The following is a 22,972-nucleotide window of genomic DNA, read 5'->3' as shown; positions in this document are numbered from 1 at the left end:
AGAAAGGACAGAGCTGCATGCCTCTTTATCTCTGGTGCTGAGATTGCAGCCGCAGCTTTTTTGAGCTTTTCTGCTCTGATACTGCGTCTGACTCCTGGCCAGCACAGCAGCTGCCAGCTCTGCAACGTACCGGATGAGTTTAACTCACGCAAACCAGTGTGTCATACCAGAGGTGTCCCTGTGACAGCATGCAGTGCCCGGCCTGGAAATAGCCAGGAGCGCACAGCCCAGGAGGGCACTAACTCACTGCGTTCGCCTTAAACTTACATTAAACTCAGGCTTACACTACTGACAAAGCTTCAGAGCAGACTACAGTGACAGAAGCAAATCAGGTCAAATAGAAGAAAACACAAACACAGGACTGCAATATTTATTTTATAGTGTTTTTACGCGTAGGGACAATATACACCTTGAAGACTTTCAGACCTCTTTAACAAAACGAATGGTAGAATGACAGGCGATGATTAAACATCAGTTGTAGCCTGTTTAGAATGGAATAATAAAGCACCAAGCCACGAGAGGCTGTGCTTTACTGAGATTTCATAATCTACACAATTTATGAGTAAATAATTTGAGTTATTATTAATAATCGACATAAACAAGCATTCTGCCAAGAAAAGTAGTTCCTTTAACATATGGTATCTGTTAAACAACGATGGACTGCTGAACATTCGGTCGCCCATTGCTGTACGTTGTCATTTCATGCAATCAACTTTTTGTCATATAACAACACGCATATGATAATACAGCACTGTTCAAAGCAAAAACTTTCACTCTGTAAGAACTTTTTGGTCACCAAATAATCACCACCAGTCTTAATTAGCACCAATCCAGCAGCTCCCTTCTTCTCACGCTGGGGCTGAATCCCAAATGGCTCCCTGCGTCCTACATTGTGCACTATGTAGAAATTTAAACACTGGGTCCTGCACCCCAACAGCGAATAAATAGCCATATGGGATTCAGTCACATCCATACTCGATAAATGATGCACTATATGGCTGTAGAGGTTAGAATTCCCACACTTCCATAGCACACTATTTAGGGAGTATGGAGCCATTTGGGATTCAGCCTGGCTTTGACGCTACTTCTGATTGAAACACAAACATTTGAAGTATGTAACCTATTCAAGTGACATTCTTTAGACTTTCATACTGTCTTTTAGTCTGTTAGTTCGCTGACCAGCCCCTCGGTTTAAACAAACAGCTTTTTATCAACACACCCAGTATGAGAGTATTTTTTGTGCCGTGGCACAGTAATACACAATTAGGTGGTCATAGGTGTGCAGATATTGTGGATTTTACAACAGCTCTGAACGTGGCTCAGCCAATCAGATTTTAGGACCGGAACGTAAAATAAATGTAATGAGTCAATTTCTTGGCAGATTATGTTACAAATTATTCAAAGTCTGCAGTCAGCTACTTGCACTTTGGTTTAAAGTGCATTTCCATCATTAAAAACTGCACCAGTGCTTTCCACAGCTACAGATTAAGACTAGGCCTAGACAAAGACTTCATTTTTTAATGGCAACTATCCACTGCCAAAGAAATTCAGTACAGTTTTTCTATAATCTGCGCCTAGAAAGTCATAACATAGTGTTGAAGCTGATCCAGCAATTCACAGATCGCCATCAGGTCACAGCTAATGTTCCTGATCAGCGTTTATGTCAGTCTGGTCAGAGGAAAGGGAAAAGTCTTTTCTTCAGAATATACAGGACAGTGGCCAGAAAGAGTGCCAGTGCTAGGAAGATGAGCAGCTTGTCTGTAAGTTCTCGTCGGTTGTATTTGGTGATGAGTTTTCTGCCCAGCTGTATGGTCCCAGTCATGGTCTTAAACTCTTCATTGGTTTCCAGCACCGTTCTTGAAGACGTGGCTACAGAGAGACGGAAAAGCTTTAACCTCTAAGCACAGGGAGAAAATGGTTTATGCTCTCTAAACTATATTTTTTCAAAAAAGATGGTTCTTTCAGGGTTCTTTAGTAAATGGCCCAATATAGAACCATGAACACTCACAGAGCCCTTTGCATGACTATGGTTCTTTGCATCATGGTTCTACAATCTTAAACAAGATGCAACTTCAAGGGTTCTTTAGTAAAGAAAACGATTATTATATAAAACCATCAACACTCACACCTCCCCATGATTTCTTTGCATTGTAAAAGGGATTCTCAGACTGATGGACATGTGCTGCAGGTGGTTCTATATAGAACCTTTTTGAAAAGGGTTCTATATAGCACCAAAAAGGGTTTTGCTATTGTTGTGATATCAACCATGCAACAATAGAAGAACCCTTTCTGGTGCTATTCAGAACCAATCTTTTTAAGTGTATATACAGAAATTGTGGTTCCAAGTAGAATCATTCCCTTTACCAAAGAACCCTTGAAGAGCCATACGTTTTAAGAGTGTAGGCTACCATGCCGAAACTACACCTACCCTCTAGTACCCCTCAGGAAGAACTACACAGCTAACAACATCACACCACACAATGTCAATGAGTTTTATTAGTATTTCAGGCTAAATCTGTTCCAGGACTGAATCAGACTCACTGTTTTTTCCCTCCATCCAGCAACAAGACTGAAAACCTGCTATCAGATTGGTTCCATCTCTGATCACTACTCTGAACAAATGTTTTGAAGATTAAAAATAAGCTGTTACTGACTGGTATTCTGGTGTGAATGCTCTTGACTCTTGCTTATTCAGAAAGTGCCACACAGCATCTACTGGCAGAACTGTGGATCTTATCGCTGACATTATCTGCAGGCAATTAGGCTAGCAGGAAGCATAAGGAACTTACCCAGAGTGCTTATGGTCTCCTCACTCTGCTTCACCTGTTGGGACATCATCCTGCTGATGCTCATCAGGCTCTCTGTGATATCACTGGATGTCTGAGCCAGGCTCTCTTTGGTCAGCTTTCTGTTTGGAGGGATAAAAACATCACCCCATTCTTCATCGTCTGCACAACAAGACCACAGGAGCAGTGTTGCAAGCTACCGTCCCTCGTGACACAACCAGTTTCTTTGTTTCCTTTTCCTACAGGCATTAACTGAGCTGAATGTTCCATTACGCCCTTTAAGCACACTGTGGCTATAGGAGCTAAATGACCAACTTCATACACCATGATATTTCATGATAATCAGATCACAGAGGGAACTGTGGAAGGCTGTGACCTTTTTCTTCCTCGCTGAAAAGTTGTTGCTTTGGAGGTTTTCCTGACAGCAACAACTTAATGTTATTTACTGCTAGAACAAACAGGTGTGAACAGAATTTTAATTTGCTTTGGAACAAAAACGGAATCCCTTTTTCCAACTTGGTGATGAACTCAGGGTTAGTGTTCAGATTATGTCTCTAGAGCATCTGCTGCTGAAAAATGCTCAAATAAAACAACAACAACAACAACAACAACAAAAGCAAATTCAAACGAATTTAAAGCGATCAGCCTTTTTGTATTGAGAATTTCTTTCATTGTCACGACTGTCAGTGATTGTTAAACCAACCGTTGCTCTCCTAGTGTTAAAAGGTCTTAAGGACTTAGAGATTAACACTCTTCTCCACAAAGGCCCAGTACTGCTGCAGAGTTTCATTCAAATCAAGTACAAGCACACCTGATTCCACTTGTTCGATCAGTTTATTCAGGCTTCCAACAACTGACTGGGGATATGAGACGCGCTCCTGCTCTGCTAGAATGAAAAACTGATTGATGACCACCGATTTAGAGATTTATTTACAGGTCCCTGTCAAGAGACTCTTGGATTCAGGGTGTAATATTTTTCTAATGGCATTTTTTCTACTTTACTGAAGTTCCACAACCAAAAAACGGAGGCGGGTATTTGCTTCCAACCAAATGTGCAAACCAGGTACGTTTTGCATGAGCAACTGCCCTCTGCTGGGTGAAGGTGGTATCACAACTTAAATTCATATTACAGTACTTTGCTCTAAAGATATCTTTAAAATCTAAAATATGTTCTTTACTTTAATTAAATGTTACACTTCTTAGGATTCAGAATCTTTTTATGTCCGTGGTGTAGGAGTAGCAATGAGTCAAACATAGAGCACAAACACAGTATGTACACACAAAAATAGTATCCTCTATAGATAAATATCAGATTTTAATACAAAAATTCTACACATACTTCATGTATAATGTCAGTGGTTGTTTATATTGATTATAAGTGTGTTCATGTTTGTACCAGCAGCATTAATCCAACTGTCAAGCATTTCCACTTAATCACCTTTGTCTCGCTGTAGTGTCCCCATCGTTCAACAATTCTTCTTTCTCCAGCTTATCAATGGCCAGGTTACTGGCCAGATTGGCCTTCCTCCATGCCGTTTGGTTACTGTAAGACAGACAGAGGTCTATTAGAGAGAAAGCACTCACCTTCCTTAAGATTTCACAGAGTATAATATACGGCCATAGAAGGCCTTCAGTCATCTAGGCCATTGAATTGTCTAGTAAGGCTGCATACAAGGTGTCCCATAAGATTGATGTCTCAGCTAGAAACGGAATTAATTTACCTAAGTTATGGTGTTGCAGTGCTGAGGGTATTTCAAATCCGTTCTTTGTACACAAATGATTTTACTGAATATAAGAAACGCATAAGAAATGATAACTTGAAAGAGCTTGGATTCCAATATTCAGGATGGTCCAGGAAAATCCTGGATGGGTGGCAACCCTAGTGATTAGCACTGGTGTGGTTTTCCATTAGCCTTGACTTGCTACGATTAGACACAGATATCTTCCTTAGCAGAAATGGCAATATGCTTCTGGGTGCCGAGAGTGAGGCGAGTCCTCACCTAAGCATCTGTTTACGATGGGCCTCCACCTCTTTGAGTAAGGCCAGCTTGTCAGATTCTTTATCCTGTTCCCTCCCCATTTGCTCCAGATCCTGTTGAGAGAAGTTCTGTAAAAATGGGTCCATAACCTGAGAAGAGAATCCCATTTTCCCTAAAGCCATGCTTTTGTAGCTCACCTGGATCCGCTGCCGGAGACGACTGAACCTGTCCTTCATGTTGCAGTTCAGCTCTGTCAGCTCACTCTGTGGCCCTGTGCATTCACTGATGTCCTACAGCAATACAGCACAAGGTACACTGGCATCATATGGACGCATCTGGATATGGGACTACACAGATTTCCATGTAGGACAACACGGTAGGATGACTGGCACGCGCAGAAACTCTGAACCAGCTACATATTTGCACAATTAAAAACACAAGAGCACAGTTTCATGTCTGACCACTGCATCTCACAGCTCCTGCAAATACAACAGACCAAGAAGCCAGACTATCCACTCAAGGCTGCAGTGAGAGAACTGAGGCAGCACAACTAACAGACCGAGGGACTGAGACGGACTGCTGCGTCGCCATACCTGAATCAGGGCTTTTATCTCCAAATCATACTTAATAATTTCTTGCTCGCATATTCGTACGTGAACATCTGCCATCTCTGCTGCGCTGGGAATGTTTGGAAGCTTCCGGCAAAACGACACGCAAGCTTCACGCAGAGCCGCTCAGATTCACTGATCTACAAACATACGTCACCAGCATTTCTGTTGGGGTTTGATGTGTAGATCGCCGATTCAGCATGCGGGCAGCTACGTCAGCAACGACAACGAAGACGTTTGGCGTACCCTTCAAAATAAAACCAAGAGAAGGGGAAATTATAAAATAAAATAAAATAAAATAAAATAAAATAAAATAAAATAAAATAAAATAAAATAAAATAAAATAAAATAAAATAAAATAGATTTTAGTCAATCACTGATGCACACTGACAGGCTTGTCACTACTAACCGTAACGCTCTCTCATACATCACACTTTTTCTTTCTATCATTTATATTCAGTAATTAACTATATCAGTGCAGGAACCAAAGTCAAAAGTCAAAAAGGAAATTCAGTTTCAGCCTAACCTTCCTCAGAGCGAGTTTGACAGACTTGTACCCCTTATAAAGAGATGTTGTAAGTGAAGTTTTATGGGTTTTGGTTTGGTGAACAAAATAATATTAATTTTTTTTTTACATTTTTATAAATTATCTATGCATTTAGTACTGCATATAATTATGTATATATGTATGCTGTATGTATGTACACCAAATCATTGCATTCAGGTGTTCTAATCACTTCCATGGCCACAGGTGTATAAAACCAAGCACCTAGGCCTGCAGACTGCCACCTGTGCAACAAGTCCAGTCGTGAAATTTCCTCTCTACTAAATATTCCACAGTCCACTGTCAGTGGTATTATAACAACATGGAAGTGATTGGGAACGACAGTAACTCAGCCATGAAGTGGTCAGCCAGGTAAAATGAGTTGGGTCAGTGGACGCTGAGGTGCATAGTGCGCAGAGTTCGCCAACTTTCTGCAGAATCAATCACTACAGACCTCCAAACTTCATGTGGCCTTCAGATTAGCTCAAGAACAGCGTAGAGAGCTTCATGGAATGAGTTTCCATGGCCGAGCAGCTGCATACAAGACTTACATCACCAAGCGCGATGCAGTGTAGTGGTGTAAAGCGCCGCCACTGGACTCTACAGCAGTGGAGACGTGTTCACTGGAGTGACCAATCATGCTTCTCCATCTGGGAATCCGATGGATGAGTCTGGGTTTGGCTGACATCATATTAAAGCCTATGGATTAAGAATGGGATGTCGCTCAAGTTCAAATGCGTGTGAAGGTAGACGAGCAAATACTTTTGGCAATATAGTATATGTGGTGACAAATTAAAGGGAAAGCCTAAATGAATGAGTAGAGCAGCATAATGAGTGCAGATGTTCCAGGCAGACATGCTCTGTTGCATGTCTAAAAATGCTGAGCAGACCCAGTGGACCTACATTATGGATCAAAATGGCAAAGAAGAAAATGATTATGAAAATAAAGGCAATAATATGCTAAGGCCTTCACAGTCATCAGATCTCAACCAAACTGAGCGTTCATAGTGGGCACTGAGTGGTATGAGGTAAACTAAAAGCACATATTATAGTTGCATATCAATGTTACAGTGTAAAGTGCACAGTGACTGTCATTACAGTAGTTATGATATGATATATTGCACAGTGTGTATTCATCAGAGAGGAGCTAGCAGATTTATATAGCAGATTTTTAGCAGTGTGTGTGTGTGTGTGTGTGTGTGTGTGTGTGTGTGTGTGAATGGTCTTGAGGCATGCGGACGAAGGGTGTCAGCTGTGATTTGATGGGACACACTCATACAGCTGAGTCTGTTCACATCATGAGACATTAAAATTATTATTGGGAAAGGGGGAAAAGTACATACATAACAGAAATAAATACATTTAAAAAACATATACATCCAAATGTAATAGATGAAGTAAATAAAGCTTGATGGCTTGGGCCTGAGAGTGGCCTTGGTCTAAGGGTGGTAAATATAGCTGGGGGTAACGGTGTGCAAATCAAAACCTCTGAAATATATGGGAAGGGCACGGAAGAGCCAGATGTTGACCCTTCCTTGCCGAAACAGACTATAAAAAGCGTGGATTTTTGCGGGTTTGTTAGTTGTGCCTGGACCAACTCAAGATTAACACTTGATGCTGGAAAGCCTTAATCTTCAGTAAAAGAATTGTGCCTTTTTCTGCCAATCCTCACGTGTCCTCTGTTTCACTACTGTTTTTAAAATGCCCTTGTCGACTGGCCCTTCACCATTTCTTCTTGTACTTTTTACTTCTTAAGTTTTAGTTTACTCTGCTAACTTGCTAGGTAGCAAACTACAAACAAAGGCCAGTCCATCATATTTAAACCAGACAAAGCAACTATTATTCAGTCGGATTCTACGCAGGATTACACTAGACTAATATGATTTCACCTTTTTTTGTAAAATCATTATTTAATACCATACCAATGTTTGGATAATGATAATGTAGCCAACTTTTCACAAACCCAGCTCTTGTAGATGTGACTCCAAATAACCAATGTCAACAAGAGTCACCAGCACTGGGCTGCGGAGCAGAACTGCGTTCTCTGGAGTGATGGAGTTACATCCGACACCTTTGGGATGAGCTGGGGTTATCCAACATCAGTAGCTGACCTCACTAATGCTCTTGTGGCTGACTGCAATCAATTCCTCACAGCAATGTTCCAAGCATAAAGCCTTCCCAGAAAAGAAGAAGCTGTTACTGCATGCAAAGGGGACAAACTTACTTTTAACGCTTGTAATTTCAGAAGAAACGTGACACAATCAAGCAAGTATAAACATTTGGAAATGCGCACTCTTAAAAAAGATGGTTCTTCAAAGGCTCTTTAGTGAAGAAAACTGTTCTACATAGAACCATGAACACTCAAAGAACCTTTTGCATGCTTGAAGGGCTCTTTGCATCTTGAAAATGTTCTTCAGACTGACGGAGACTGTGCTGTAGATGGTTCCATAAGGAAAATGTTTGAAAAGGGTTCTATGTAGCACAAAAAAAAGGTTCTTCTATAATGATGATTTCAAGCTTGTAACAATAGAAGTGCCCTTTTTGTTGTCAAATAAAACCTTTTTGAAAAAGATTCTTTTAGAACCATATACAATACATTCTCCATCAATCTGAAGAACCGTTTCACAATGCAAAGAACCCTTTAATCATGCAAAGGATTTTTGAGTGTTCATGGTTCTATATAGAACCATTTTCTTAACCAAAGAACCTTGCAGAAACATCTTTGGATCATCGCTTGAAGGGCTCTTTGCATCATGAAAAGGTTCTTTAGACTGATGAAGACTGTGTTGCGGGTGCTTTTTTTTTTTTTAAAGAGTTCTATGATGATGAGCTTGCAACAATAGAGAAACCCTTTTTGCTGTCGTATAGAACACTTTTCAGAAAGGTTCTTTTAAAACCATATAAAACACAGACGCCCTCAGTCTGAAGAACCTTTTCATAATGCAAAGAATGCTTCAAACATGCAAAGGGTTCTTTGAGTGTTCATGGTTCTATATAGAACCCTTATTTTGCTGAAGAACACTTGAAGAGCCAGAGTAGATCTCCAGGAGATGAGCTGGTGACCGCTTGTTACAGAGAGCACTGTTGCACTTTTAGGGTCCGACTGCACGGCCCTCTAGAGGGAGTCAGAGGTCCACCACTCTCAAATAAGGCACACTCAGTAATCTATTCCTTTACAGCCTCTTCACGCGTATCAACACATTTTTTCTTCTTTCTTTTGTGCTTTCCAGGCAACAAAACAGCACAGAGTCACTCCTTTAAGAAGGCATGAGCGATCCCTCCATGCTACAGGTCTGCCAGTGACACAGGAGGCCAATTTGTGGATGCGGTGAAAAGGGGAACCAATTATTGATGACATTCAACCTCCGGAGGTGCGATGGCACAGACGCAGGCATGCTGCGACTGATCGTAGGAAACAGGAAACAGATGTAATTAGAGGCGTTGTGGAGAGGCCTCTCCTACTGTGACAGCAGCAGAATGATGGCAGCTTGATGTCACGCTCAGTCACAGCGACGCATCCCTGAGCTCACAATCTGCTTCCCATTGATACGCCAGGCAAAACGGCCTAATGACACCCAGTTCATGACATGGGCTGTATTTTTGCCTGTAGTCCGTGTGCAGAATGCTGCTGTCTTTGAACTCATTACTAAATGCATTAGCAGGAGCTACACCTCCTTCACTGCATTTCAGTAACATTATAGGTGCTTTGTAGATGCTCACTTTGGCATTGACCGGCAATCAACTAAATATAAATCAATTTAACTGGATTGCGTATCATCACTGTCCTATATCATCTGAGCAGCTTCGCTTTACATTGTGTGGCAGTTCCATGATGAGTGAAGCAATAGAAACTGCAGAAATAAAACTTTTTTACATCAGTGTTACCCTTTTGGAGTTACTTGGGGTTTTTTAGACAGTGACTGTGATATAGATGGTATAGATTCCGTTCAGTGTAAAACTCAGGACCTAAACCTAAATCTAAATCTAACGCTGCTGATGATCACAATGGATCTTCATTACACTGCATGTTCAGGTCGCTGGTCATATTAAACATGATTCATCAAATTATGTCATGGAAAAAACCAAACACCCCCTAATCTTACATCAAAATGTAATGACTTTGGCTTTGACAATTGAACAATATTTTGGTTGTTCGTTCTAAAAAAATCTTTTGCTTATTATTCAGTTTTATTCTGCTTTCAGTTTTTCACAGAAATCTGTGTGGGATATTCTTCCACACCTCCGAAGTGCAGTCTTAGAAGTTGGTTACATTTTCTGCTCCTCGTGATCACAAACATGGTCAATGATGTTGAGGTCTGGGCTCTGGGGTAGAAAGTCCATTGACCAGCAGCTTCTTTGCTTGATTTGCAATTTTTCTTCTTTGCTCAGACACATCGTATTAACAGCTGCACATTATCTCTGACTCATATTGTCGAGTTGTCTTCTCACAGTGGAAGGATGAACAGAAACACATCTGACGAGAGCACTTTTGGTGGTATACCAGGCATTGTACATTTAGAGTTTTCACTTTTTTAAACTTCAGCCTGGAAAATCAAATTTGTCCCATCTTTTTTTCTTCTTTTGACTTTCTCCTTCAAAGTGGATTATTGTATATCTCATCTCCATAGAAATAAGGGTTAGGGTTGAAAATGGCCATTTTGCCTGGAAATTTGATAGAGACAGCCTATCCTTTATTCTTTAGTTTAAACACTTAAACTCTCAGGGATGGGCTGGCTTTATATAGAGTGAAAACAGCAGGTATCACAGTTAGAGTAGCTGATACTGCGTGGATTTGTTCTGCCCTCAATACTGGTTTGGAATGAGGGCACACGCTTCACTGAGTCAAATGTGGCAGCAACGAACCTGTTCCCTATGCTGAAATTCAGTACATGGATTCCAAGAAACAAGCAAAAATCATACAGATAATCATACAAGCATTAGAGAACACTGTTAATTATTTATGTATATTACTTATTTATTCAGTATTATTGTATTTGGTTATATATACAGACTGAAAACTGTATGTTCTGCTAGCTATAAAAACCACAACTTGAAATCACCTTCACTGTGTTGGAGACTTCTTGTTCCATTTGTTTTTTTGTTTTTTTTGCACTGACTCAGTGGTGATTCTGTGCAAAAAGCAGGCTGATCTGACACATGTGGTAGTGACTAAGCAGCTCCTGCACACATCGATCCAGTGATTCCAAGGAAACAAGTCAGAACAGCTAAAACTAGCCTTCCCAAAATACCAGTTTTTGAAAAAGCATTGTCTGAGTTAGCAATATAAGCTGTATTAAGGTCTAAGCTGGCACTTATTCAAACAGTGAAGGATTGTACTGCTGAACGGACACTCTTTTAAGTGTACTTAGTAGGAAAAACTCTGTGTAGTCTCAGTATTCAAAGCCCACTCTGTTTAGTGGACCAATCACGGTCAAGGAGAGGCCTCTGAACAATTGACGTGTGATTAGGAGTTTTATGCACTGCACTGCATGAACTCAAACTAACATCATTACTCACACTAAAACTGTTTTGGGCATAGTTTTGCTGCGAAATGTAACTGTCATTTGAATCATGCTGTCTGCTTTACTCAAGGGATGTTTATTATAATATTGTATTATGCTGCCATCTGGAATGGGCACTTCAAAATAAAGCCAATAGCATAGAGGAACCAATATTGCTTCCCTTAAGAACCATTCAATGAATGGAGAACCACATGTTGTAAAAAATCTATGGGTGTGAAGAAACTTTTTAAAGTTTTAAAAACTCTATATAATGTAAAGGTGCAGTTTACATTGTTATACTCAATTCACATTCTTATAAATCTATAGTCATTTTACTCATCTACAGTATGCCAATCAAGATAGTTGCCTACTGTCTTGTTCTGCATGCTGTAGTCATCATTGGGCTTTTAGCATAGTTTTTATACTTTTAAGTCCTTATTGTATTATAAATGAATATTGCCCTATACTGTCCTGTTTAACTGCACTATGTGTAGTCTGGTTCTGGTTACTTGTACTGTGTTATGTAGGTTGCACCGTGACCCTGAAGAATCATTAATTAATTCCACTGTATATTTGTATATCCTTGTTGTCAGATGAAAACCTTGTATCTCAAAACGATAACTTTACAGGAGGAGGAAAAAAATATACTTTACTTTTAATGTAACTCAATGGAACCAGTCTTTCCAAGCCATTTTGGAGCGTTTCTTTTGGTCAATTCATCATGAAATTGACATACAATATAAAGGCCAACATGCATTTTCAAATGATGTCAAAAACGAACAAAAACAACAAAAATGGTTCTCTTCCGACAGCAGCGATATCTTTGGATGGATGGATGGATGGATGGATGGATGGATGGATAGATAGATAGATAGATAGATAGATAGATAGATAGATAGATAGATAGATAGATAGATAGATAGATAGATAGATAGATAGATAGATAGAGTCAGTTTCAGTTTCAGTCAGTTTCCTCTCCTTCACTTCCCAGCCTTTCCTAATCTAAATGTGCAAAGGTCCGCAGAGCTGTAGAGGTGTCTAATTCTGCCTTTCATCTAGACCATAAGAGGATTCCTGCAGACTTTTTAAGAGCTTCCAGAAGGGATGTTTGATGTTTGGGATGTTGACTTCAGCAGACTTTACTTGTAAATTCATAGTGAATATTCCAAAAAGAATAAATAAAAAGAACATTTTAAACAACACAAGCAATGTCTTCAACTCATTGAGACCACCAGCAGTTCCAAACCACACTTCGTAATATTCTTCATAACTTTCATATTTCATAAGCTACATTCAAAAGGTGGGTGTGATATGAGATACCATTTTTTGTCTACAGAATGCCAACCCATTTTTCCACAAATCTGGGCTATAAACTATTTTCTACTATCTATTATTTTTGACCTACTCTGTAAAAATTATTTTTATAAAATAATACAAAGAGCATCTAAGTTTTTGGCTTTCAGAAATAAATTGTAAATGTACAATATATGTGATCATAAAACACATGTTCTGTTCATTTGAGTTTTTACAAAAAATAAATGAAATAAAAACTTTTATTTCATGCAGTTACTGAATATCGTGCATTGGTCATGTAAATTCAGATGGACAAACCAAAATCTACCCTGGAGAATAAGAGGCTAATACAAGAACAAATGTGCAAATGTGCAGACTTTGGTGTTTTTGGTTTTTGGTTTACCCTATAGCTCTGCTCTTTGTTATTGTGCTCTCCTGTGTCTTGTTTGTAATCCCACTCATGAATTGCTTTCCTCCTTAACAGTATCATCATCATCGTTAACCGCTCAGTCCATGCAGGGTCACGGTAGCAGTTGAGAGAACAGAGAATCCCAGACGACCCTGTCCCCTGCAACTTCCTCCAGCTCATTCCCAGGGACCCCAATCTGCTCCCAGGCCAATTTAGAGACATAATCCCTCCAGCACGTCCTAGGATGACCCCGGGGTCTTGTCCCATTAGGCCGTGCCTGGTACACCCCCTCCAGGAGGCGTCCAGGGGACATCCGGATCAGATGCCCGAACCACCTCAGCTGGCTCCTCTCGATGTGGAGGAGTAGTGGCTCTACTCTGAGCTCCTCCCAGATGACTGAGCTCCTCACTCTATCAAATAGAGTGCAGCCCACCACCCAGCAAAGAAAGCTCATTTCCGCCACTTGTATTTGCGATCCCATTCTTTCGGTCATTACCCACAGCTCATGACCAAAGGTGAGGGTCGAGATGTAGACCGACCGGTAAACAGAAACCCTCTTCACCACTACAGTCTGGTATAGTGACCACATTACTGCTGCCGCCTGTCCCAGCCTGCGGCCAATCTCACGATCCCTCTTCCCATCACTCGTGAACAAGATACTTAAACTCCTCCACCTGGGGCAAGTCCTTTCCCCTTACCTGGAGTGGGCATGCCATCCTTTTCTGGGCTAACACCATGGACTCAGATTTGGAGGTGCTGATCTGCATATCAATCACTTCACACTCAGCTGCAAACAGCTCCAGTGAGTGCTGGAGGCATCCATGTGGTTCAGCCAAAAGAACAACATCATCTGCAAATAGCAATGAATATCACAAACAGGAGTGGAGACAGGGCACAACCCTGGTGGAGTCCAACACTAGCACTGAAAGGGTCTGACTTAATGCTGAGTATATGAACACAGCTCTCACTCTGGGAGTACAGAGATTGAATGGTCCGGATTAGTATCCCCAGCACCCATGCTCCCAGAGGACCACTCACAAGATATCTCGGGGAACACAGTCGTAAACCTTCTCCAAATGTACAAAACACATGTAGCCTGGGTTGGCAAACTCCCATGCCCCCTCAACAATCTGTGAGAGGGTGAAAAGCTGGTACACTGTTCCACGGCCGGGACGGAATCTGCATTGTTAACAGTCATTAGCATTGAACTGATTGCAAATTCCTGTTATCATTTATTGAGAATGTTTATATATTTAGAGGGAGCTGACAGCTCAGTTGAAACCAAAATACATTTTCCCTTGTGGACATTACATGTTTAAAATTAATCTATTCTGCTAAACCTAGGCTTTTATTCACATTCAAACATTTTTGAGGATTTGTCCTAAGAAGTGAAATATGAGCAGGATTCACACTCACAAACAATGCCAAAAAGTCAAACATTGAACATCTTTCTCTGTCTCTCATTCACAAACACAAACTATATTGCCAAAATACACAACATTTCTCAATTTAAATCTTCATTTCAAGCCGTTAATTTCATGGTTTCATCAAGTATGAAGTATGTCATTGTCAGAAATGCATGCAGAAGCTGTAGGAGCAAAAATATTTCATGAATCCATTAATCATTTGTTTTATTTCGTTCTCCCGTATTTATTGTTTTACATTCACAATGTATCAAAATAAAGCTACTAACTTCATACTTCTTATCATGTACTTTGTTTAATGTACTGAATTAAATTACACATAAAAGCAAACTGATTTGACGATCTCCAGCCTTTAAATGAATGTTCCTCAGGTTCAGCCGAACCCTGCAGCCTTCTTCTGTCTGCTGTCCCATAGATGGACAAAATATTCTGTACATAATCATCTGCAATCACACAGTCTGTGAAATATGTTCCCGGAAAACTGCAGCAGCTGATATAAATAGCTTAACCTGCTGAAATGCATCTGCACAACATTATCAGACTGTTTTGGGTTTTTAGAAAATACCCAATGACTTCACCTCGCTCATTGAAATGTCACTAACGTTATGTTTTGTAATCACAACTGGCCACAAATGGACTGATACACTTGCACCCTTTGTTGTGTCACTGAGCTGCTAGGTCACTTGTGTATAAAGAAACCTCAGTGCAGTGCAGGGTTTGTTTATTACTTGATATTGATCTACTGAATTATTCCAGGGACTAATATTAAAAGCATTGATTTTCTCAGATGCACCGACAGGTTGGATGCAATTTCTCCTCCTTATACCAATAAACTTTGTACGTTTGAGGTTTTTCTGTCAACCCAGTCATTCTCCGCCATCTGCTCCCAGCGTCTGTAGCAGCATGTATGTACCTACATTCATGGAATTTTTATAAACCTGAGAAAAGCTGAGAGAGTTGGATGAAACCAAAATGCAACTTCAGAGTTCTTTAGGGTGATGCCATAGAAGAAACATTTCATAATGCTCTTTGACAGCCCCTACATTCTTCAAAAAGGTGATTCTTCAAGGGTTCTATATGAAAAAGAATAGTTCTAGATATAACCATGAACACTCAAAGAACCCTTTGCATGATTAAAGGGTTCTTTGCATTGTGAAAAGGTTCTTCAGACTGATTGAGAATGTGCTGTAGATGGTTCTATAGAGAACCTTTTCAAAAAGGGTTTTATGTATTACCAGAAAGGGTTCTTCTATTGTAATGATAACAAGCTTGGAAAAGAACCTAAAAAATTCTATATAAATTAAATTCTATATAGATCTAAATTCTATGTAGATCTATCTAGATAGATATACAGAGCCATCTAAAGCCCATTCTCCATAAAACTGAGGAAACTTTTTGCAATGCAAGGAACCTTTTAATTATATAAAAGGTTCTTTGACTGTTCATTTTCTTTACTAAAGAACTTCTGAAGGGTCTTTTCAAGTGCAAAGGTATCAACCTGGTAAGCATAAGGTGAAAAAAGATGGTTCTTCAAGCATTCTTTAGTAAAGGCAATGGTTCTATTTAGAACACTATATAGAACCATTTCATGCTTAAATGGTTCTTTGCATTGTAAAATGGTTCTTCAAGTTGATGGAGAATGTGTTGTATATGGTTCTATATAGAACCTTTTTTAAATTGTTTCTATATAGCACTAAAAATGGTTCTACTATTGTTATAAACTTGACATCCATATTTGTCCTATACAAGAAGCTTGACATCAACATATAACTTTGTTGTTTTCAAAAACTTCTATATCACTACATACAACAATCCTCCATCAATGTCAAGAACCCTTTCACAATGCAAAGAACCATTTAAGCCTGCAGATGGTTGCAAATAAAGCTTCTAACCAGCTCCCAACATCTCAACTATTTTCCTGAAAACAAGAAATTCTTGTTCCTTTTCACTGTATTTGTGTTCATTTGCAGTTAATCTAATGTTATATTGTTATATTAACAGGCAAAAACACATTCGCTGCCAAGATAAATAATTTTAACCTATTGCTTTAATGCCTAATACTTTTGCAAAGTACTGCCGTGAATGTGTTTTAATATACTAAAACCACCCCAACAAGTGGTTTTCAGCAACAATGAGGTCTCAGTGTATATCGCTGCTGTTGGAACAAAACTTCGTATCTCAAAAATGGTAGCTTTACAAGAGAAAGAAAAAACCTACTTTACCTTTAATAGAAGTCAATGGAACCAGACTGCCTCTCCATGGATCACCACCTTATCGTGGTGGAGGGGTTTGCGTGCTTGAATGATCCTAGGAGCTATGTTGTCTGGAGCAAAAGCTCCTGGTAGGGTCTCCCATGGCAAACTGGTCCTAGGTGACAGGTCAGACAAAGTATGATAATTAAAAACCAGGACCTGTGTACCCTGCCTGGAACAGGGTTACCGGGGCCCCACCCTGGAGCCAGGCCTGGGGGAGGGGCTCGCCAGCAAGTGTCTGGTGGCCGGGCATTTATTCATGGTGCCCGGCCGGGCCCAGCCCGAAGGGGTTACATGAGTCCCCCCTCCCATCGACCCGCCACCAATGGGAGGGGCAGTAGTAGGGGTTCGGTGCTTTGTGGATCAGGCAGTGTCCGAAGGTGTGGGCCTTGGCGTTCTGATCCTCGGTTGCTGAAACTGGCTTTTGGAAGCGTCCGAAATGAGTTTCCTCCGCAGGGTGTCTGGACTCTCCTTTAGAGATAGGGTGAGAAGTTCAGTCATCCGGGAAGGACTCGGAGTAGAGCCGCTGCTCCTTTACGTCGATAGGAGCCAGTTGAGGTGGTTCAGGCATCTGGTAGGATGCCTCCTGGACGCCTCCCCTGTGAGGTGTCACAGGCAAGTCCACCAGGGAGGAGACCCCGGGGAAGACCCAGGACACGCTGGCATGACTATATTGCCCAGCTAGCCTGGGAGCGCCTCGGAATCCCCCCCGGGAAGCTAGTGGAAGTGGCTGGGGAAAGAGAAGTCTGGGCCTCATTGCTTAAGATGCTGCCCCCGCGACCCGAACCCCGGAGAAGCGGAAGATGATGGATGGATGGATGGATGGATGAATGGATGGATGGATGGATGGATGGATGGAACCATCCATGGGCCATTTCCTTTGCTCCATTCATCATCACATTTACACACAACACAAAGGCCAACAAGCATTTTCAAATTATGTCAAAAACTGGGAAATAGAAATACAAGGTTTAGTTCCGACAGTAGCTTATGTTTATCAGTCCTGCTGGAAAAACACCTATGAAGCTGCTTAAGAGAATGATTTAGAGTGTGTAAAGCTGTAGATTTTCATTTTAAAAAATCTGATTTTAAAGAGACTAAAACTAATTTTCATTTTGTCTCTGCTTAATTTCATGTGTATTATTTTTTTTGATCTTAATGTCTTCTCTGCTACTGAGAAATGTGGAAAATACTAAAAGGGATAAAACTCATCAGAGTCTGTATGTCCAAATTTTTGACTGGTGTCGTATGTATCTGCAGGACTAAATGTAGCAGTGAGGTAATGATCTGTAAAATCTCAAACAGATGTTTTTTTTCACATTTTGTTCTATCCAGATTGGCTGCATTGGTCAAACAACTCATTAGTCAAATAGCTGCACACAGACGAGGCTGAGGTGAAAGAGTGCATTAACTTTGGGGGCAGATTTAAAGCTCTGTGCTGTCACAAACAGTATTTCAGCATTAAAAAAATGATAGATGCAATGTACTAAACGGGTGCAACAACCCTGCACTGTACTTTTTGCTCTTTTGTCTAATTGCATATTCATTTTTAGGAGTTTCCTTTTCCTGTTCCAAATCATTCAGTTCCCAAGTGACCAGGATGAGCTCAAGGAAATGCATTTGGTATCAAAACTCAAGTTTACATCAACCATCCATGTGTTTCAAAACAAAAAGTCAGACTAATTGTTTATTTTGTCAAATTTCTGGTGTGTTGAATCAAAATAATGTACAATCCCAATTCAAAAAAAGTTGGGACACTGTAAACAAAATGTAAACAAAATGTTTGTTTACAATGTAAACAAAAGCAGAATGCAATGTTTTCCAAATCTTGTACCCCATATTTTATTCACAATAGAACATATGTGGGACATTTTACCATTTCATGAAAAAAACCTTATTGTTGTGATATGCAGAAATTCCATTAGATGACAATAGTGAGTAACAAGCAAAAGGCTATGCCTGTATTAGTAGTGGGACTGAAGAAGATTGCCGCCCCCTGCTGTTAGCACTGAGTGATAAAGGCACCAGTCAGTTATTCACTCCATTTCTTTTATTGATTGTTAAAAACATTATATGTTACCAGGAGTGTCTTTTTGCGGACATCTACACCAGTCGACATGGACAGTGTAAAGACTCCCAGTTCAGTGAACAGGACTGTAAATGTGGATGCAGAACGGCAGACATTCAAACAGCGTTTGATGCTAAATCTACACACCGTGGGCCTGGAAAACAAGCCAGATGCACGGAAGATTGCATTGCTTCTTACAGTGGCTGGGTCTCAAACGATAGAGGTATTCAATATGTTTGTCTTTGAGCAAGCGGATGACAAAGATAAATACGACAAGGTCACCGAGAAGTTTGACGAACACTGCTCGCCAAAGAACGAAACGTTCGAAAGATGTGTTTTTCGTTCTTGCATTCAGCAACAAGGGGAGACGTTTGATTGTTTTTTGACGGATCTGAAACGTGTAACTTTGGTGCTACAAAAGTCCATGGTTCGTGACCAAATTGTTTTTGGCATTAATGATACGAAATTGAGGGAGAGACTGCTTAGAGAGACTGAGATTACATTGGTGGGGGCAGCCAAGTTATGTCACACAAGTGAACTGGCTCTGCACCATGCCAAAACATTTGGTGAGACCACAAAGGCTATGGCCAGTGATGGTGCAACAGTAGCGGCGCTGTCTGGAAAAATACAGAGATATAGGAGATATGTTTGACTGCAGAAGATGTGGTGCATGACATGCACAAGCAATGTCCAGCCTTTGGCAAACACTGTGCAAAATGCAAGAGGCAGAATCACTTTGCAAAGCAATGTTTTTCCAAAGGGAAAACAAAGCAAGGGGGACCATGTGCATGCAGTAGAGGAGACTGACCTTAGTGACACATTTTTTGTAGAAATGGTTAGCCATGAAGATTCCATGCCAAAGCATACTCAACAGAGCAGTGTCAGCATTGTTGAGAATGACAAGTGAATGGTGCCATTATGCGGGAACGAGCTGTGATTCCCCACAAGTTGGACACAGAGGAAAAGGCCAATTTCATTTTTGAGAGCAAAATCTGAGCAATGAAAATAAAGCCACAAATTCATCGCAAGGCTGTACAGCTCAAAGCTTGCAATGGACAGCAAATTGAAACTAAACGCACATGCAGACTTGCTGTGAAAGTAAAAGAACAAGAGCATAACCTTAAGTTTGTCATTGTACCAGAAGGACATGACTCACTTTTGGGCGATAAAGCTTGTAAGAATGTAGACGTAGTCAAAAGAGTGTATGGAATTAACAATCCCAACACACAGAAAGCAATTGTACAGCAGTTCACAAATGTCTTTAAAGGCTTTGGTGCTCTCCCATTCATTTACAAGATACAGTTGAAGGACAACGCACAGCCAGTAGTTCATGCCCCCCACCCCCCCCCACGCAGAATCCCAGCACTTCTGCATGGCCGCCTAAAACAAGAACTAGGCAGAATGATGTTACTTGGTATCATAAAGAAAATAGAAGAACCCACTGAATGGGTGAATTCAATGGGATGCGTCAAAAAGGCAAATAGCGATCTATGTGTGTGCATGGACCCAAAAGATTTAAATGCAAATATAAAGAGAGAGCATTACTAAATCCCTACGAGAGAGGAAATCACAAGTGAAATGGCAGGAGCAAAATTTTTTACACAACTTGACGCATCCCATGGGTTTTGCCAGTTAAAATTGCACAAATAGGATGTGCACAAAACTCTGCACATTCAATACACCATATGGCTGATATTCTTTCCTCAGATTGCCATTTGGAATGTCATCGGCTCCGGAGATTTTCCACAGAGCTGTGGAGTACATCTTTGAGGGTATTGATGGTGTATGTGTATATGTTGATGACATTGTGCTATGGGGCTTGACACTGGAGCAGCACAATGAATTGCTTAACAATGTGCTGCAGAATTTGACATGTTGGACTGGTCAGCCAACACGGACATCCTGTACAGAAAAGGGGTAAAGTTGGCTCTACTTCCTGAGGAGGCTGAGGTCCTTTAACATCTGTAGGAAGCTCCTGCAGATGTTCTATCAGACCATGGTTGCCAGCTGTCTTTTTTTATGCTGTGATGTGTTGGGGAGGAAGCTTAAAAAAGAGAGATGAGATGCGACTGGACAGGCTAGTCAGGCGAGTGGGGTCAGTGGTCAGTGTGGAACTGGACTCTGTGGTCAAGGTGGCTGATGGAAGGACATCACACAAACTGCTCTCCACCCACTGCATCCCATCATCATGGACAGGAGGTGCATGTTTAGTGGCAGGTTGCTGTCACAGGGCTGCTCAACCAACAAATTCAAGAGATCCTTTGTCCCCAAAGCCATCAGGCTCTTCAACTCTTCTCAGGGGGCCCAGAAGAGAAGAGAGAAGAGGGAAGAACATGAATCTCATGTTAAATCACAAATGATCATGGGTCTTACATCTCATGCTTAATCTTATGTTTCTTTATCCATCTGCACATATGGACACCTTCCTGCACATATTGCACTATGTGCATACCTTATAGTACATCTTTCACATCTGGACACTAGACACTTTATATTGGTACCAATGTCCGCACATATTTATTCATTCAGTATGGTCATTATATGCTGTTACCTGTACCTCCTCATACAGTCATTATTGCACGGCATCTTTCATCTGAGGTTATAGATATTATTAAAGATTTTTCTATTGTCCTATTTGTATATATGCCTGTAGATAGGATATTTTTAGATTTATTCTTCCTTTTATATTGTTTAAACTCTTATTACTATTACTGTACTCTGTTGTGTGTCTGTTACTGGCTGCTAAATTTCCTTAATAAAGGAAATAAAGTGTCTATCTATCTATTCAGAGGTATGGTCTAAAATTGAATAAGTAAAAGTATCAGTTTGGTGTTAAGGAGATCACTTTCCTTGGAGATAAGCTCTCAGAAGAAAGTTCAAGAGATCCTTGATATACCCAGACCTACAGACACAAAGGCTGTATTACAAGTAATGAGGATGGTCAATTTCATTGGAAAATTCATACTGAACTTGTCATCGAAAACTGGGTACCTGAGAGAATTGTTGCACATCACTGCTGAGTTCAAGTGGACTGTCAACCATGAGAAAGAATGGGGAAGTTTGAAGACCATCCTAACTACAGAGTCAGTACTGACCTTTGGTCCATCAAGACCTACAAATATATCCACAGATGCATCCAAAAATTGTTTAGGTGCAGTCCTACTCCAAGCAGATGGTGAAAGCTGGAGGCCTGTTGCACATGCCTGAAGAACAACGACCTCATCTGAGTGTCACTGTGCTCAGATAGAAAAAGAATGCATGGGTCTGGTGTACGGGGTGGAGAAGTTCCACAGCTACGTGTATGGCCTACCAACATTTGTGGCAGAAACAGACCACAAGCCATTAATAGGAATCATTAAGAAAGAATCTGAGTGAAATGTCTCCACGAATCCAACGTTTAATGATGAAACTTCAGCGCTGTGACTTTGAATTGGTTTACACCCCAGGGAAATACATTGTTCTGTCAGATGCCCTATCTACAGCGTCAACCCTAGATGAATAACACAATGAGAATTCCACAGAGACAGATGTAAACCTACATGTGAACCTAGTTGGTGAAACGCTTCCAGTGTCGGATATGAAATCTAAACTGATTACAACTGAAGCTACAAAGGACTGAGTCCTACAACAGGTCATCAAATATATGAACAGTGATTTATTTCAACTAGAAGGCAAAACTTATCTGTTGGTAATTAATTTCCTGTCAAATTATCCCAAGATTGCACTGCTTTTCAATGCATCTGCTGCCTGTATAATCAAACATATGAAAGCAGTCTTTGCAGGACAAGGTAGGATACCTCAGATTGTATACAGACACAATGGTCCATGTTTCAACTGTAAGGAATTCCAAACCTTTGCAGAGTATGTATGACTTTCAACATGTGACTTCAAGTCCTTTGTATGCTCAATCAAATGGCAAGGCAGAGAAGGGAGTTCATATTGTCAAGCAACTGCTCAAAAAAGCAATGGATGTTAATGGTGATCCTAATCTAGCTCTCTTGAGTTACTGAGCCTCACCTCTTGAACATGGTATGTCTCCAGCTGAACTTTTAATGGGCCGCAAGCTACGGCCCATGCTTCCTCATACTACAAGACCAAAACTGAATGG

General features: G+C 40.6%; 1 protein-coding gene across 2 annotated transcripts; it reads right to left on the bottom strand.

Annotated features, from left to right (window-relative positions):
* Positions 1 to 354: 354 nt before the first annotated feature.
* On the bottom strand, positions 355 to 5,489 carry bnip1a (BCL2 interacting protein 1a). Of its 2 annotated transcripts, XM_017703760.2 has the most exons (6): positions 5,359 to 5,489; positions 4,963 to 5,055; positions 4,787 to 4,878; positions 4,225 to 4,329; positions 2,790 to 2,908; positions 355 to 1,869 (listed from the first exon to the last, which is right to left on the bottom strand). In XM_017703760.2, exons 1-6 carry the CDS (start codon positions 5,431 to 5,433, stop codon positions 1,673 to 1,675), a joined length of 681 nt encoding a protein of 226 aa, XP_017559249.1. In that variant the 5' UTR covers positions 5,434 to 5,489; the 3' UTR covers positions 355 to 1,672. The 2 variants fall into 2 exon arrangements, with proteins under 2 accessions (XP_017559249.1, XP_037398323.1); XM_037542426.1 differs by having other exon boundaries at positions 4,787 to 5,055.
* Between the last annotated feature and the right edge of the window lie 17,483 nt (positions 5,490 to 22,972).

The sequence above is a fragment of the Pygocentrus nattereri genome, chromosome 11 (genome assembly GCF_015220715.1).
Source record: "Pygocentrus nattereri isolate fPygNat1 chromosome 11, fPygNat1.pri, whole genome shotgun sequence".
NCBI lineage: Eukaryota > Metazoa > Chordata > Actinopteri > Characiformes > Serrasalmidae > Pygocentrus > Pygocentrus nattereri.
This window is presented reverse-complemented; position numbering and strand designations above follow the sequence as displayed.

Bases quoted from the DNA above. Each gene is read 5' to 3' on its own strand.
- bnip1a (XM_037542426.1), bottom strand. From the start codon at position 5,433: ATGGCAGATGTTCACGTACGAATATGCGAGCAAGAAATTATTAAGTAT. The intron at 4,330-4,786 runs GTGAGGACTCGC...TCTGTCTTACAG, and splicing joins CATCGTAAACAGATGCTTAG to TAACCAAACGGCATGGAGGA. The intron at 1,870-2,789 runs GTAAGTTCCTTA...GTCTCTCTGTAG, and splicing joins GGAGACCATAAGCACTCTGG to CCACGTCTTCAAGAACGGTG.